This window comes from Panthera tigris, chromosome C2, assembly GCF_018350195.1.
Source record: "Panthera tigris isolate Pti1 chromosome C2, P.tigris_Pti1_mat1.1, whole genome shotgun sequence".
In the NCBI taxonomy this organism is placed as follows: domain Eukaryota; kingdom Metazoa; phylum Chordata; class Mammalia; order Carnivora; family Felidae; genus Panthera; species Panthera tigris.
Window position 1 is genome coordinate 58,864,413 of NC_056668.1, and position 15,625 is coordinate 58,880,037.

The 15,625-nt window shown below is 39.9% G+C and overlaps 1 protein-coding gene across 6 annotated transcripts; it reads right to left on the bottom strand.

Moving 5' to 3' along the window:
• Positions 1-334: 334 nt before the first annotated feature.
• On the bottom strand, positions 335-15,078 carry NEPRO (nucleolus and neural progenitor protein). 6 transcript variants are annotated; one of them, XM_042999217.1, is made up of 10 exons: positions 14,105-14,326; positions 13,582-13,666; positions 12,108-12,262; positions 8,487-8,566; positions 7,971-8,102; positions 7,238-7,315; positions 6,207-6,568; positions 6,001-6,062; positions 3,687-3,940; positions 335-1,169 (listed from the first exon to the last, which is right to left on the bottom strand). In XM_042999217.1, exons 3-10 carry the CDS (start codon positions 12,141-12,143, stop codon positions 707-709), a joined length of 1,467 nt encoding a protein of 488 aa, XP_042855151.1. In that variant the 5' UTR covers positions 12,144-12,262; positions 13,582-13,666; positions 14,105-14,326; the 3' UTR covers positions 335-706. The 6 variants fall into 6 exon arrangements, with proteins under 6 accessions (XP_042855151.1, XP_042855152.1, XP_042855150.1 ...); XM_042999218.1 differs by having other exon boundaries at positions 14,211-14,231; XM_042999216.1 differs by lacking the exons at positions 13,582-13,666; positions 14,105-14,326 and adding an exon at positions 14,943-15,078.
• Between the last annotated feature and the right edge of the window lie 547 nt (positions 15,079-15,625).

A 15,625-nucleotide genomic window follows, 5' to 3' on the forward strand; every position in this document is an offset into this window, starting at 1 on the left:
ACCTAAAATGGAGCCATAAGACCAAAGTGACCTTTTAAGTACTCCTTGATACTTTGCTTTCCATCCCAGCCCATCCCCATATATCTAAGGCACAGAGTAGGTTTTTATCAACCTAATTACTCAGTTCTTAATTCCCTGGTAAATCATAAAATTATTCAGTTTTTAAGGGACCCACCAGCTTTTTTTTTTCTTTTTTAATGTTTATTTTTGAGAGACAGAGCACGAGTGGGGTAGGGGCAGACAGAAAGGGAGACACAGAATCCAAAGCAGGCTCCAGGCTCTGAGCTGTCAGCACAGAGCGTGACGTGGGCTTCAAACTCATGAACCTGTAAGATTATGACCTGAGCTGATGCTGGGATGCTTAACTTAACCGACTAAGCCACCCAGGTGCCCCAGGGACCCACCAGCTTTAATTAAGGAATTACATCTGCTTCTCAAGGACAGGATATGGTAAATTTTTTCATCTTAACCCCTGGTACAAAGTCAAAATTTGACTATTTAGTAGTCAAGTACTTGTCAATTAAATGACACAGAGCTACTATAAATATTTATTGAACTGACATTACTGCTGTACAGCGTTACACTAAATAAGCTCCTCTCTGAGTCCAAGTAGTATTTCCAAATCTTTCCAGAACTCAGCAAGTTCCCCGTAAAACAGAACACTGGACCAGTTTGTTAAGCACTTAAATGTCTCATATATGAGCATTTAAACACCCATTAAGGCAAAAATATCATCAATGTCATCTGTCTCCTTAATGGTTCCTGATGTATTATGTTTGTTCATTTGCATCACTGTCCATGAGTTAGTTTCATTTTCATTGTTTCCTGTAAGGTTTTCATGAATTTGTTTCTCTTTAGTTTGTATGACAGGATTTGAAACTCTGCTCCTCAAGAGTTGCTTATTGTTGGGGTAGAGATCAGTTCTATGAACTGAACAGTGTGAGCGTTTCCATTTTCTGCTATCTGTAGCATTCTGCATCCCTTGAGGGGACTGTTGAATTTCCTTTGAAAGAGTCAACTGCAACTTTCTCTGCAGTCTCTTCTGTCCCAGTAAAAATCTACTCTGAGATCTTCTTTGTCTCAAATGATGCTTTGAAGTCTTGATTCCTGAGCCACGAAGAAGGCAGTTGCAAATAGATGCTTTTATGCACTTTAGTTTCTTTGGTAAACTTTAAAGGATAAGAGAAAGGAAAAATCTGGGATTAAGACACAGAAAACATTTTCAAAGACTTTTGTCTTCCTTTTACCAACACCTAACAGAAAAGTACACAATTTATCTCTAAGTCTTGTGCCCGTGTACAACCCCAGAATCATCGGAAAAAATAAATAGAAGCTTGAACCCAAATCTGTGTTTTCAGAGCAAAGGTTTCCTCTGACTCAGGTTGTAGACGAATATGTGCCCATTATGTTCCCAAAGTAAAGTAGCTCCTACAACTGCCTAGCAAGGTAGCTGAATGGTGAGATACCTCCACACTTTAGTGTCAGAGCTTTTCCCTGATAACTACTGTTCATAATGTAATAGGGGTGGAGCTGAGGAAAGGATATATCACAATTGGGAAAATTTGGATTTTTCATATCTGGATAAACAACTTCATGTTGTAGAAGGAAATAAGGGAAAAGGAGTAAATGTGAAGAGAGAGTTTAAGAATGAAAAGATAGAGCTTCTGGCATAGACCAATTGGGCTACCCTAATTGTGATTCATGTACCATCTTCAAGCTTGGGAATTCAGAACTCAAATAGCTGATAATTTTAGGTGTTTTGCTTCTGAATAAGGTATACTGCTACAAGGTGTATCAGTACCTTGCTAACTCCCTCACCACTTGTGATAGATTTCAAAAGATTAGCATGGGTCTGTAATTTCTACCCCATCACCCTTCCCTTTTCTTTTTTTTTTTTTTAATTTTATTTATTTATTTATTTTGAGAGAGAGAAAGCGTGAGTAGGGGAGGGGCAGGAAGAGGAGAGAGCAAGAATCCCAAGTAGGCTCCGCACTGGCAGCATGAAGCCCGACACGAGGTTTGAACCCACAAACTGTGAGATCATGACCTGACCTGAGCCGAAGTCAGACGCTTAACCAACTGAGCCACCTAGATGCCCCCTCTTTTGCTTTTTAAATAAATACATAACTTTGAGAAAGCCCATTATAATGTAGCAAATCATGGTCAGTTTCCAAACCCTTTTACTTGTCTTACTGTAAGTGGTAATTTTTAAGTGTACCTCCTAATTAAAATGGGAATAGAAAAAATGAAAAAAGAAGAATCAGAGGATCTGAATGGAGTTCTAGATCTCCCAACTGTAACAACCTAATCAAAATCCCCTATTTCCTCATCTACAAAATGAGAGTAATACTGCCTATCTCAGAGAGTTATCGTGTACATTAAATAAATTATAAATTGGACTATAAATATATTATTGAAACAGCAAAACATGGCAGTTTGAAAGAGCGCTATCTTTGTGGGGTATGGAATAATGGTTGAACCAAATAAACACTAGTTTGTTACCATTCTCATTAACTTTTATTTATTATCATCTCTGTTTCAGGCTGAGTTTTCCACTCTAGAATAGATCCTTTTTAGATGGCTACAGGTCTTTAAGGGACGCTAATGTAGATACCTTTCCAACAATTTCATCCCTTAGGAATACTTAACAACTTCTCTCATAGCTCTTAATCAAAACTTGTTTTTGTTGATCTTTGCAGCCAGTGTTCTGAAATTGTTACCGTGGGCATCTATTATTTTTCAATAAAAATATAAAACCCTAGGGGTGCCTGGGTGGCTCAGTCAGTTGAGCATCTGACTTCGGCTCAGGTCATGATCTCGCTGTTCGTGAGTTCAAGCTCCACATTGGGCTCTGTGCTGACAGCATGGAGCCTGGAGCCTGCTTCGGATTCCGTGTCTCCCTCTCTCTCTGCCCCTCCCCTGCTTGCACTCTGTTTTTCTCTAAATAAACTATATATATATAGTTTATACACACACACACACACACACACACACATAATATATATAAAATGTATAAAATATGTATATATATATACATAATATATAAAATATATATATATATATATAATATATATAAAATCCTAAAGTGTCTAACTTCATTGTAGTGCTTCAAATAATACTGGTCACAATAAAAGATAATCATCCTTAAGTGGTTCTGTGACCCTAAGGACCACAAGAAGAGGAAATCAATACCCGGAGAATCTGGCACCCATGAATGAACATGACCTGACCCTAACCCCAGAGTCTGGTGTGTGCCCTTGTAAGAGGCAGACTGCTTCTGCTCTCACATCCTCATCCTGCTATGCTGAAGCTGCGGGCAGACTGGCTGTCTCTCCTATGAGAGCAAGGGCTAGAGCTAGTGCTCCATGAGAATTAAGTCTGTCTTACACAGGAGCATCCCCAGGCTTAACATACCACAGACACTCCTAAGCCTCTCTGAATTAACAGATGGAATGGGGAAGAGTATAAGTGAATAAATCCAACTAACCAAGTTAACTTTCTTCCTCTCAATAATAAAGCTGTGCCCAACAAAAGCAAACAAAACTGCATTTGGAATAGATCCCTCTTTTAGCCCCCCTAGAGCTACTGGACGTACCATTTTTTTAAAAAAGCTGACTTGAATATATATAGGTTTGCCTAAATGACAACAGCAAAAGTTAAGGATATAATTTTTATTATATACCTACCTATGGCCTTGAGCTTCCACATGTTTAAGCCGGTTACTTTTAAGAAGTTTGTTACCCAGAAAGGAGGCCTGAGCCTTGAGTTTTTTGCTCCTGCACCACAAAATTGCCATTTGGATTTCTTCAGAAAGTTGAGTGAAAGTCTTAGCCCCTCGAAATCTTTGCACAAAACTTTTGGCACAGGGAGTTCCTGATGCTCTCTGAGAAGAATGTTTGGTTGCCTTTAGTTTGGACTGAGAACATTTAACGCTGGTCTCCTGAAATATGGAAAGGTGAAAAAAATATATTGGATTTGTTACTGACTTACAAATATATAACAACAAAGAAAAGTTAACTCACCATGAGAATTAGAAAACGTCTTAAGAAGGAAAACTTTTTTTAAGCTCACTGTGCTTTTCTTTGTCTCAAAAAACTTAATTTTTTATCAACTGCTCCTAACACAAGATGTTTTTCCCCTCTGTGCAACAATAGATCTCATCTCTAACTGAATTCAGGTGGGAAACATAGATGGGAAGTATACTATAAATATTCTGACAGATAACCTACTTAACCTATACATAAAAATGAATAAATATTGGTCAAAGTCTATCTAGGAAAAAAAAAATCACTGAAGAGACCTTTTCCTAGATACTACTGGATTACCACAGATTTGTTTTCCACTTATTTCTATACCCTAAGTTACCCTCAACACTGGGTCACAAACGTCACTGGAAATGCATGGAGATACGGATGGCTGCTGAAAAGATGTTAAAAATGCTTAAACCGAGCATCATTTCCAATTCAACCATGTTTTGATGTGGCACCTTTGTCTCTTCAACCCCATCTTTCTATATCAAGTGGAGTTTGAATTGTACCAACTTTTATTGTTTATGAAAATATGCCACTTACTAGATTTGCTTTCATCCTTCATTCAAAACTTACCTTCTTCCAAATTTCTCACTTAAGAAAAACATTAAAAAAGTAATAGAAAATGTAAAAGTAGAGACATAGCAATACTTTGTGTTGGTGATCGATAAAAGAAATTTGACCTTGAAAACAAGCTGAGCATGTTAGTGCTAATTGCTAGAAATGTGGTAGTGATGAGTCATGACTAAGCTGACCAACCAGCCAGCTTCAAAACCAGCTCACCTAGGAACAGCAGGATGGACTGCAGAGAGCTACAGTTCCTGAGACAGCTGACAAAACTATTTGGGGGACTGATGTAATGGTAAAGAACAAAGACTGTGAAACCAAACTGCCTGTGTTCAAATCCCAGCTCTGCCCCGTATTTGCTGTGTGGCCTGAGCAATTTCTTATCCCTTCTATACTTCAATTTTCTCAGCTGAATATGGAAACAGTAATAATATCACCAGCCTCACAGGGCTTTTGCAAGGTTTATAGGAGTTAATACATGTAAAGCATTTCGAACACTGCCTGGCATAGAGTAAGTGCAGTATATGTGTTAGCTGTTATTACGATGATGATGATGACACTGATGAAGATGATGATTCCTCCCTCTGGAACTCATAAATTGGACAGAATATAGATCCAAGCTAGAATCCTTATAAATATTCAAGAAAGTACTCTGACTTACTAGAAATAATTAAGAATTCTTAAATAGAACAAAGAAATAATCCATGCGAGAAACCAGGAGAAAACAATTTGAGAAGAACAGATGGTAACAGAAGTCAAGTGGTTACCACATAAAAGAGGGTGACACTGATGTCCTTATCTGTTGCTAGGTCCAGAACAGAATTTACAGGTACTAAGAGGAATCATGTTAAAACTTGAACCCTGACAGGGAAAGAAAGAGAAGCCTCATGACAAAAGACAAGGATGACAGTAACAATGAAAAAAGTAGCTAATCATATCTAACAACAGTTAAGTGCTTTGAATACTTTACATGAATTAAAACTGCATAATCCCATGAGGTGCATACTGTTATTAGAAAACAGAGGTTTGGACAGGTCAAGAAACTTAAATTAAAAGGTCATACAGCTAGTACCAACTGAAGCCAGGACTCAAACCATTTCTGTCTGACTACAAAGTGCATACTCTTAATATAATCCACACCTGCAGTGGATCCTAAGGGCAATTTAAAATTCTAGTGAAATGCTTAGTAAAATGTTTCTGGAGGCATTCTATAAACTGAATTTCCTGGATACACTCAGTCCCTTGGGAGTGCGTGTATTCATTCAGAAACAGGCTGAGAACTAAGATGGCCCTAAGCCAAGAGCTGGTGACAAAAAACAGAGGATTCAATCTCTGCCCTTGGTAAGTGGTATCTACTTTATAAAGTAGCAGAATCATAAGCCATAGTAATAGAAGCCAGACAAACCTGAATAGCCTTGTGCTTCAGCTGTTTGCAGAAAGCTCTCAAATCAAATTCTGATGACTTCTCTGTAGAGGTGGAGAGACCACAGATACAAAAACTTAAGCAAACAATTTTCAAATCAATGAATTCTCAAGTATATAATATTTCTTGCCAAATTACTACAAAAGAAATAAAGGGAATTAGATGAGTATGTGCTCAGAAAAAATTACCTTTGAAGATTTTCTTACTCTTTACTGGCTGTCCAAGATCCACATTATTCTGTATATTGATCTTCATTTGCTTAGCTTTTTTGGAAATTCTGTGTACAGTTTCTTTGCTAGACCTTGGTGATTGATTTTTTGTTAAAAACAGTTTATTTAACAATTTAGTTACTCCTTTAGCTGCAAAAGCTGTGGGCATTTTTTTCTTAAAGACCTCAAAATAGGGCTGTCCTAAAAATTCGGCAATATCAGAAGGAAAGGTAAAATCTTTGAAGTAAGGCAGTGGTTGAATCCTAGAGACTTCATGAAGCAATCCAAACAATGGCTCATATAAAGAAGTCAGCCTTTTTAAAACACCTTTATAGAGAACCCTAGAGGAAGAGGAGGTCATGAATTAGCCAGTAATTATAATTTGCAGATTATTTAATAACCACAACAGATTCAAAGCTGAAAATAAATGTCGATCAATCTGCCACTACAGATAAAAAACGCTCTGGGACATATTTGCATAGAGCCAGATTGGTCCAGCCCAAACAGAAAAATCCAAGTACAAAATTTACTTTAAGTACTACATGGAACAATGTCTCAAAGGATACGCAACAAAATGTTAAGTGTGGTGAGATTTTAGGTAAATTTCAGGTTCTTCGCTCTTTTTTTTTTTTTGGAATGTCTTAAAATAAGCATGTATTATTATTATAATCAGCAAAAATTAAAGCTATTTTCATTATAGAAAAGAATGGAAGGTTTGACATTTTAAAATAATGTTAGTTATTAGTAGTTCTAATGTTGTTACCCCTAAGAATAAGCAGAATAAACAAGATGAAATAGTACTTGAGATACCCAGGTTAAGACATCGAGGACATAACCATCAACACTCTAGTTCCTAATCCATCCCAAATAAACTCTGACCAAGTGAAGAAATGGAACCCCTGCACCATCAGCATCCCACAGGAAAACAAATATGAAAACCACTAATGAGAAACCTAGGTGGAGTTAGATGAAAAACAAATGAAGGATTTCAGAGGTAGGTGCATACATACCATAACCTGCTCACCAGCCCAACCATCACAAGGTTTAAAATAATGAATTCTTGTAAACCTAGATGTTTCACAGTCAAGCTGAAGAATCAAGTTAAAGTTTGAAAACAAAACCAAAGTAACTGGGTTTTGTAAGTTACATTTATGAAAGAAACAGATTGGAAATAGAATTTTCTTGAAGAAATTAAAGCTTTAAAACATGTTCTGGGGGCGCCTACGTGGCTCAGTCAGTGAAGCCTCCGACTTTGGCTCAGATCAGGATCTCAGGATTTGCAGGTTCAAGTCCTGTGTCGGGCTCTGTGCTGTCAGCTCAAAGCCTGGAGTCTACTTCAGATTCTGTGTCTCCCTCCCTCTCTCTGCCCCTCCCCCACTCACACTCTGTCTCTCTCTCTCTCAAAAAATAAATGAACATTAAAAACAAATTAAAAAACAAACAAACATGTTCTGTTTCAGGCATGGAAACTTAAAGTAACATGTACTCTGCAAGAACACTCATTATTTTACTTCTAAGATTAAGAATTTCTATCAGTGCCCTTATGATAAGACATGTTAGAAAGAGACTGGCAGTCTCTGGCAATGGCTGTATCAAGCAACTACTAGAAAAAGGAGGCCAAGAAGCAAAATTTTAAGAATAGGTTATAACTTCTACAAACCTCCTAGCTTTCAAACAAATACTATTAAATATATCCAAACAATTCCAATTCAGGGGAAGGCATTTCAGTTGATTCAAGGATACAGAAATGTCTTGCAGCAACAGTCCAAGAGGCGAAGTAACAACTTGCAGGCTCCCAAAATCTTCATGAGCACCAATTCAACCACTGGTTGGCTAGGGATGACATATGCTTCGGTAGTTACACGATGATTTTCACTTCACAAAAAATGGAAAAGTATGTTCTTTTTATTCTTAAAGTTCATTAATTATAAAGCTCTTACATAGCAGTTTTCAAGTGCAGGTGAGCTTAAAGCTCAATTTGAAGTAGTTCTGCTCAACAGTGACTTACTCAAGTTGATGGACACTGATATTTCAATGTAATCTATTGTGACCCAGATGTCAGTATCCTGCCATCCCTCCACAAGACAACAGAGGAGAGATTCTCACAAATACCAGGTGCCCGTTACTAAGACAAAGTCTGCACAACTGAAGTACAATTGATTATATTCCAACACCAAGCAAAGTCCAAAGAGAGACCGCACTAAAGACAGAGTTCCCAGCCCACCACAAAGCCCATCACAAAGCAGCTGGACCACTTACTTGGAAGAAAACAACTCAGACAGATGTTGAATTGAACCCTCCAAATCCATGTTTTTCAAACGTTTTAAACATTGTTCAACCTAGAAGGGGAAGAGTAGCTCAAATTCATAGAATACGGACATGGCCACTGATGTGACGAGGAAAACAAAGATACGCAAAAGTTCAAATTATGGAAGGGGCGCCTGGGTGGCTCAGTCAGTTAAGTGGCGGACTTTAGCTCAGGTCATGACCTCACAGCTTGTGAGTTTGAGCCCTGCATTGGGCTCTGTGCTGACAGTTCGGAGCCTGGAGCCTGCTTCGGATTCTGTGTCTCCCTCTCTCTCTACCCCTCCCCCACTTGTGCTCTGTCTCTCTCTCTCTCTCTCTCAAAAATGAATAAATGTAAAAAAATGTTTTAAAAAATTCAAAGTATGGAAATACACTGAACACCACAGAATACCTTCCTTTTAGGTAAAATAATCTGTAGCCCAAAGCAATTGCTCCTGCTCAAAAATTGGAAATTAACCCACCTGAACACATTTCTCAAACCCAGTTATAACTAAGAATTTACTATATGCCAGGATGTGATTGATGCTATAAAGGGCACTCAAGTAAGTATGAGATTATTCTCAAGATTATCATTTTTCTGAAGCAACATGATTTCTCACAGTGAGACCATTAAAACAAGATAGTAGATTAATTAACTACTTGATTTCAACAACTTGTAAATGGCCTCAGAGATGAGCAAAGTGATTTACTCACTTTACAAGTATATACGGGACACTTTATGCAAGGCATGCTGGGAAAAAAAAATAGTATATGACACTCCCCATCTCTAGTTGCTAAAAACCTAGTACTAAAAATAAGAAGTCATACAAAATATTTAAATGCTGAAATAAAAGATGTGCCTTATTTAAAATTGCAGTCCCCTCAGCACTCTACCCTTTCCTGCTTTATTTTTCTCCATGACACTTTCGATGGACGGATTGACTGATGGCCTTTCTCCTCTCAACTACAGTGTAAACTCCATGAGGGCAGTATATTTCATCTATCTTATCCACCACTGTAACTCAGTACTTAGCACAGTGTTAAGAAGGCACTCAGTAGCATTTTTACTTAATAACAAAAACAACAAAAAGCTATCCATTTTACAAAATGTGTTAAGAATTCTATGATCTCCAGGAAATACCACACAAAAGGCATACATGGGATGGCATCCAGACTTTGAAGAGTGTAAAAATCTGGATGGGCACTGACACTGGCAAAGATAATATCTTGCTAACGCTATATATATGCTAAAAATTTAAGTATTGATTCTGTTATAACAGCATAGCTTTCAGAATAGTGAAGGCAACGATCCTCAAATTCTCTGGGGTTAGCTCCTATCTTTTCAGTTTTTAATTCTGGATCCTATACTTTGAGAGAAGTACTGACAAACCAAGATGGGAGAGCACTTGGGAAATATAGTAAGTGAGCTACGGTTCAAAAATAAAAACAAGGGAAAATCATTTTGAGAATTTAAGCAAGGCAGAACAAGGAGGAACATAACAATCTTCATACACTCTCTTGTCACACAGAAAGAGGAACTGACTATTTTTTGTGCTTCATTTATGGGAATATTAGAGATAGGGTAATTCTACTACTCTGCTTTCTCCGAAGGGAGAAAAAATAACGTAGATGACAGTACTGAATAAATAAGGAAATGTTAAGCAGGTCTAAGGCAGCAGTAGTAATGGAGATGGTAGTTGCAGGAGCATGAAACATGTTCCCTACTCTAAGGGACGGCAGGAAAAATAAACCATACACAAATAACTGCCACATGCAGACTGAACTCAATACCATAAGAGAACCACAAAGGGGAAGCCCAAATAGCCCACAGTCATAAAAAGAAGAGGTCAACCACACTAATAATCAAAAAATGCAACTTAAAATGAGATTACTACAATATGCCCTCATGGTACTCTTTGGGAAGAAGTTTATCACTGCTGGACAGCTTGAAATGGGACTTACAGGATGGCAAGGCTTTTACCAAGCAGAGATGGAGGGTCTGGGCATGCTAAATATACAGAGCCAGATAAGCAAATGTTCAGGTGAGAGAACAAATGTGGTGAGCACGAGACTTGTGAAGAGTTCAGGTTGTCTGGAATATAAAATATATGAAGGTGAGAGAGAAGCCTGAGCTACAGAAAACTGAAAAGGCCAGATCACGGAGGATCTTACAAGCTAAGCTAAGAGGTTTCATCTTTACTCAGGAGCCGATAGAGAACCATTAATAAAAATCAAAGCTGTGCTTTATGATGATTAACTCGGCTTTGGCATATAGAATATGTCAGAGTATAGAAAAGACTGGAGTTGAGGAAAGATCAATTAGGATAGCAAGACAATTAAAAGTTGACATGGTCTAAAAAAAAAGAAGATGCAGCCAGAACTAAAATAAGGGTGTAGAAGCATAGAAAATTTTTGACTAACCAATTGACTTAATGGGAGAGCTACATAAGAGGAAGCAGCAGAGAAAATGGAACACCAGATTTTTCTGACTGGATAATTATTCACAGCTTGGAAAGCCAGAAGGAAAAGCAGGTTCAATCTGACACTTTCAAGTTGAAATATATTCAAGTTTGGTTTTGGAGTAAAAGACTCATGAGATAAAAAGCTGCCCCAGAGAAGAAAACTTAGGAAAAGACCATGCTCCCAGATCTTTCTTTGAAGAAGAAATCTCCCATCTTTTTTTGCCTTAAGTAATGGGAGCAGAAAATTAACCAGAAAGCACGAATCTGTAAGGTTAGAGAACACGTCTGTGTTCTTCACCCTGTATACTGAGCACCAAGCACAGTACCTGGCACATAGAAAGTTACAAAAAAGGGCGCCTGGGTGGCTCAGTCAGTTAAGTGTCAGACTCTTGATTTCAGCTCAGGTCATGATGTCAGGGTGGTGAGATGGAGCCCCGTGTCAGGCTCTGTGCTAAGTATGGAGCCTGTTTAAGATCTCTCTCTCCCTCTATCTCTCTGGCCCTCCTCACCCTCTCTAAAAAAAAGGGGGGGGGGCTACACAAAATACCTGCAGAATTAATAAAGTGAAAGAATGAATGAGATTATAAAGAACCCAGCTTAGGAGACTCAGCCCTGTAGTGTAGAGGGCCCAATCTAAAAATTATAGGAAACCACTTTCCATAACTTATTATATAGCCATTTACTCTAATATATTACTGATTAGATTATATGTCCCACAATATATAAACCGTGACTTTGTTCTTTTTATGATATTAGGATTTTGATTATGCTCAGGAAGTTGTTCTTTAATCCGGCACTTTGTCTTGCTTAAATCACTGTATCTGTGAACTAGGCAAAAGCATTCTCAATATAGATTATATATAATGAAGAAAACTTTTCATAAAAATTACCCACTAGAAACAAGACTGGGGAAGAATTAAACATAGTTCCTTTCTAAAGAAGTTGCGTTTTGAAATGCTTTCGGGGTGGGGGGCATGTGGGATGAAAGCCCACATGCAGCTTTGGACTGAAGATCTATTAAGTCACAAGTAATTTACTAAGTTTCCATACATAACAAAATATTAAGTGGCAGTATGATCTCATTTTCACCAAGTAAACACATTGAGTCATAAACACAGGGCTTCCTCCTTACCTGTTTGAGGGCTAAATGGGGCTTGTGGTGGCCCATCCTGTAGTGATTGCTGTAAAGGACTGCACATAGCACATCTGTTTCTGCATCCAGGGTTTGGCTCTTCAGTGACAGTGTAACAAGACCACATTCTCTAATTACAGCTGCAACACAAAGGTCTAAACCAGAGACATTTAATAAAACTTAATTTGGGGGTGCCTGGGTGACTCAGTCAGTTAACCATCAACCTCGGCTCAGGACATGATCTCACAGTTGGTGAATTCGAGCCCCGTATCAGGCTCTGTGCTGGCAGCTCAGAGCCTGGAGCTTCTGTGTCTCCCTCTCTCTCTGCCCCTCTCCCGCTCATGCTCTGTCTCTCAAGAAGTAAATAAAAGTTAAAAAATTTTGAAAAAAAACTCAATATGTATTTCTACATTAAGTATATTATATAAAAACACTGTGAAGGAACATCTTTCCTTATTAAGGGGATTAAGAACAAATTAATATAACCAGCTTTAGCTATAAGAACATATTTAAGGATTCTAAGTATGTGAGAAGATGGAAATGGTGACAGATACAAAGTCCAAAATCATTAAGAGAACAACTGCTAAACAAGAAAGTATATTTTTGTAACACATTTTTTTATGATTTTTAATAATCTTTCATATGAAGACTTTGCCATCATGTGGTGTACACCTACTTACCTTGATGGCGGGTACCTGTTATATACACTTCTCTAAATCCCCAGTTATGTACATAAGCAAGGCAGAATGAATAAACTCATACTCCTAAAAGCAGTGGTACTTTAAGGTAAGAATATATTCAGAAAAGAGAAACCACTATGGCAACTGGAAGTTACATTATTTGATGCATGCCCGACTGGACACAGGATGCTCAGCAGAACAAAATAACAGCTTCCTAGTCCGAAAAGCTGTGAAGTAGAAGATGGAGTTCATGTGTTTCTCTGTGGCTCTAAGGGTAGCACTATCATCCTAGATGGAAATAACACGAAGGCAGATTCCTACACAACAGGGAGAACCTAATTTTGTTTTGTCCGAACTATATGAAGCCAGAATGGACTACCATGAGGATGGGGAATGAGTTACTGAATTTCCATGCCTGATAGGAATCCTGTTAAGCAATTTTTGAATAGGGGTGCCTGGATGGCTCAGTGCGTTAAGTGTCAGACTTCAGCTCAGGTCATGGTCTCTGATCTCACCGTTAGTGGGTTCCAGCCCGCATCCGCCTCTGTGCTGACAGCTCAGAGCCTGCGGCCTGCTTCAGATTCTGTGTCTCTCCCTCTCTGCCCCTACTCCACGCATGCTCGCGCGCTCTCTCTCTTTCTCAAAAATAAATAAACATTGAAAAAATTAAGGAACTTTTGAATAGAATAAGAGGGAAGATTGATCTGTAAACTGCCTGGGGATGGATGGGGAAGAGGATGTCATGATTAGATAGGTTGTATTTAATATTAACTATCATTTGAGTGTTTATTTACCGCATTAGGCACTGTTCCAAATGCTTTATAACAGTAACGCTTCTTCAAAACAGCCCTTTGAGGCAGGTGCTATTCTTTATCCACACTTAAAAATGAGCGGAGGCACAGGAAGATTAAATAACGACACTTCCCAACCTGCCCAGCTCCAGCAAAGCGAAGTGCCTGGATTTTCAAACCCAATCTGGCTCCTAACTATTGGGCCCTACTGCCTAAAAACGGCAGTACTATTGGTAAAACACCTTCGTTTAAGAGCACTCTCCCCTAATTATATCATTAGATGCTCCCAAAGCCGGTGGAAGGTAGGGAGGACTAACCCCGTTTTACAGATAAGGAACTAGAGGCCCAGGAGCACTCTAAATCCAGCGTGCCCCAGCGCCCTCTTAGAAGATCAGGCAACAGAGTTCAGGGTGAACCGGGACGGTGGTGGCTTGTGGGGGGCCCAGGGTTTCCAGACAATACTTCTCCCTAACGCTAGCCACGTCCACCTCTCTCCGCCCACTGGCCGCAGGGCTGGGCCTCGGACCTTCATCGCTCCAGCCAGGCCGTGAGGTAGGTACAGTGAATTAAATGGGGGATGCCAAAGTCAGAAGCACCACAGGCTTCTCCGGGTAACTCGGTAGCCCACGCACCCCAAGTCAGATCCTGCCCCGCGCCCCTTCCCAGTGTCCCGCGGGTTCAGGAAGTCCCGCCCCCTGCGCACGTGCGCTAGGCCCGGTCAGACACCGCCTCCGGAAACGTCTGTGGCTCGCCGGGCCCCCTCACTCACCCAGCGCCGCATCGGGGTCCTGTACCGTCACTGTGCTGTGGCTCCCCGCCTTCGGGATCTTTACGCGGTTCCACGGCTCCGGGCCCGGCGGCACCGTAGCCATCTTGGGACGCGGGGGAGGTACTGGGAAAGGCGGAGCTGGGCGAGGCCTAACGGAGCCACCGAGGGAGGGGAGGTGAGAGGAGATCTGGGGGAGGAAGAGGGCAAGGGGTGGTGCTGGGGCGGGGCCCAGAGGTGGGGGCGGGGCCTTCACGAATTGTGCACCAAATACAGGGGACTGGGAGAGTCCCTAATCACCAAAACCTGGCGGTGTTTCAGAGTCTCTCACTTGGAAGATTTTGGGGGTGGGTGGAAGCCCCATCCCAGTATTACTAAATAAGAATCTCCGAATGAGGAGAGGAATCTGCATTGTGTTTGGGCTTCCCACGGGATTCTGCGGCACAACCAAGTTTGGAATTACTTCAAGGCGTTTTACAGTTGTAGTAACTGAGGCCACCCATAGACCCCCATCTGCACATCAGACATTGGGGGGAGGAGGAAATGAAATAAAAGAAATGCAAAGTGTGACGTTTGAAACACAGAAGACGGGATTTACCTTGTCTGGAAGGTCCTTCTGTCTTCACCAACAGGAAAACTGCCATCACATCAAAGAAACTTAGAGCCCCTCTGACTCTATTAACCCCGTCCTCTATCATTGTTTAAGACAAGATGGTATCGCAAGCTCTGCTGATCCTCTCCTTATTAATAACTTTCTAATAGATTATTTATCTTCAGCCACAATGACGTCACCTTACTTGAATAAGCCCTTCACTGTAGTGTATTACAGAGGCAATTCGTAGATTTTGGAGACAGACCACCAAGGTTCTAATTCTAGCTCTAGTTCTCAGGAGAGTTACGTAACTTCTCCAAACCTTAGTGTCCTTATGGGTAAAATGAAAATAATAGTCTCTACCTCAGTGTTGTAAGGTGCTTTAGAACAGTGTCTGGCATACAGGTACTTACTCCTATCACGATTAATATTGTTATTATTTCTACTGTTTAATGCAAGTAACCTTGCCCTATTGAAACACTTGCCATGCTCTTCCTGTGTGCCTTGGCAAATACTAATTGCTCCACTTGGGTCATCCCCTGAAACACAGTCTCCCTTCCTCAGCTCTGGTGTCATCACCTCTGGGTAGTTCTTCCTGAACATCCCATCCCCACTCCATAACTTGACATAGACTACCATAGTGCCTTGAATTGGCCTCTGTATTAGCTTTCTTTTGCTACTGTATTAAA

What these genes read in the sequence shown, in the direction of transcription:
- NEPRO (XM_007098612.3), bottom strand. Translation starts at nt 14,450, where the DNA reads ATGGCTACGGTGCCGCCGGGCCCGGAGCCGTGGAACCGCGTAAAGATC. An exon ending in TGAAGCACAAGGCTATTCAG is followed by an intron (nt 3,941 to 6,000) that starts GTTTGTCTGGCT and finishes TCCATATTTCAG; the next exon opens with GAGACCAGCGTTAAATGTTC. An exon ending in GTGGAAGCTCAAGGCCATAG is followed by an intron (nt 1,170 to 3,686) that starts GTAGGTATATAA and finishes TATCCTTTAAAG; the next exon opens with TTTACCAAAGAAACTAAAGT.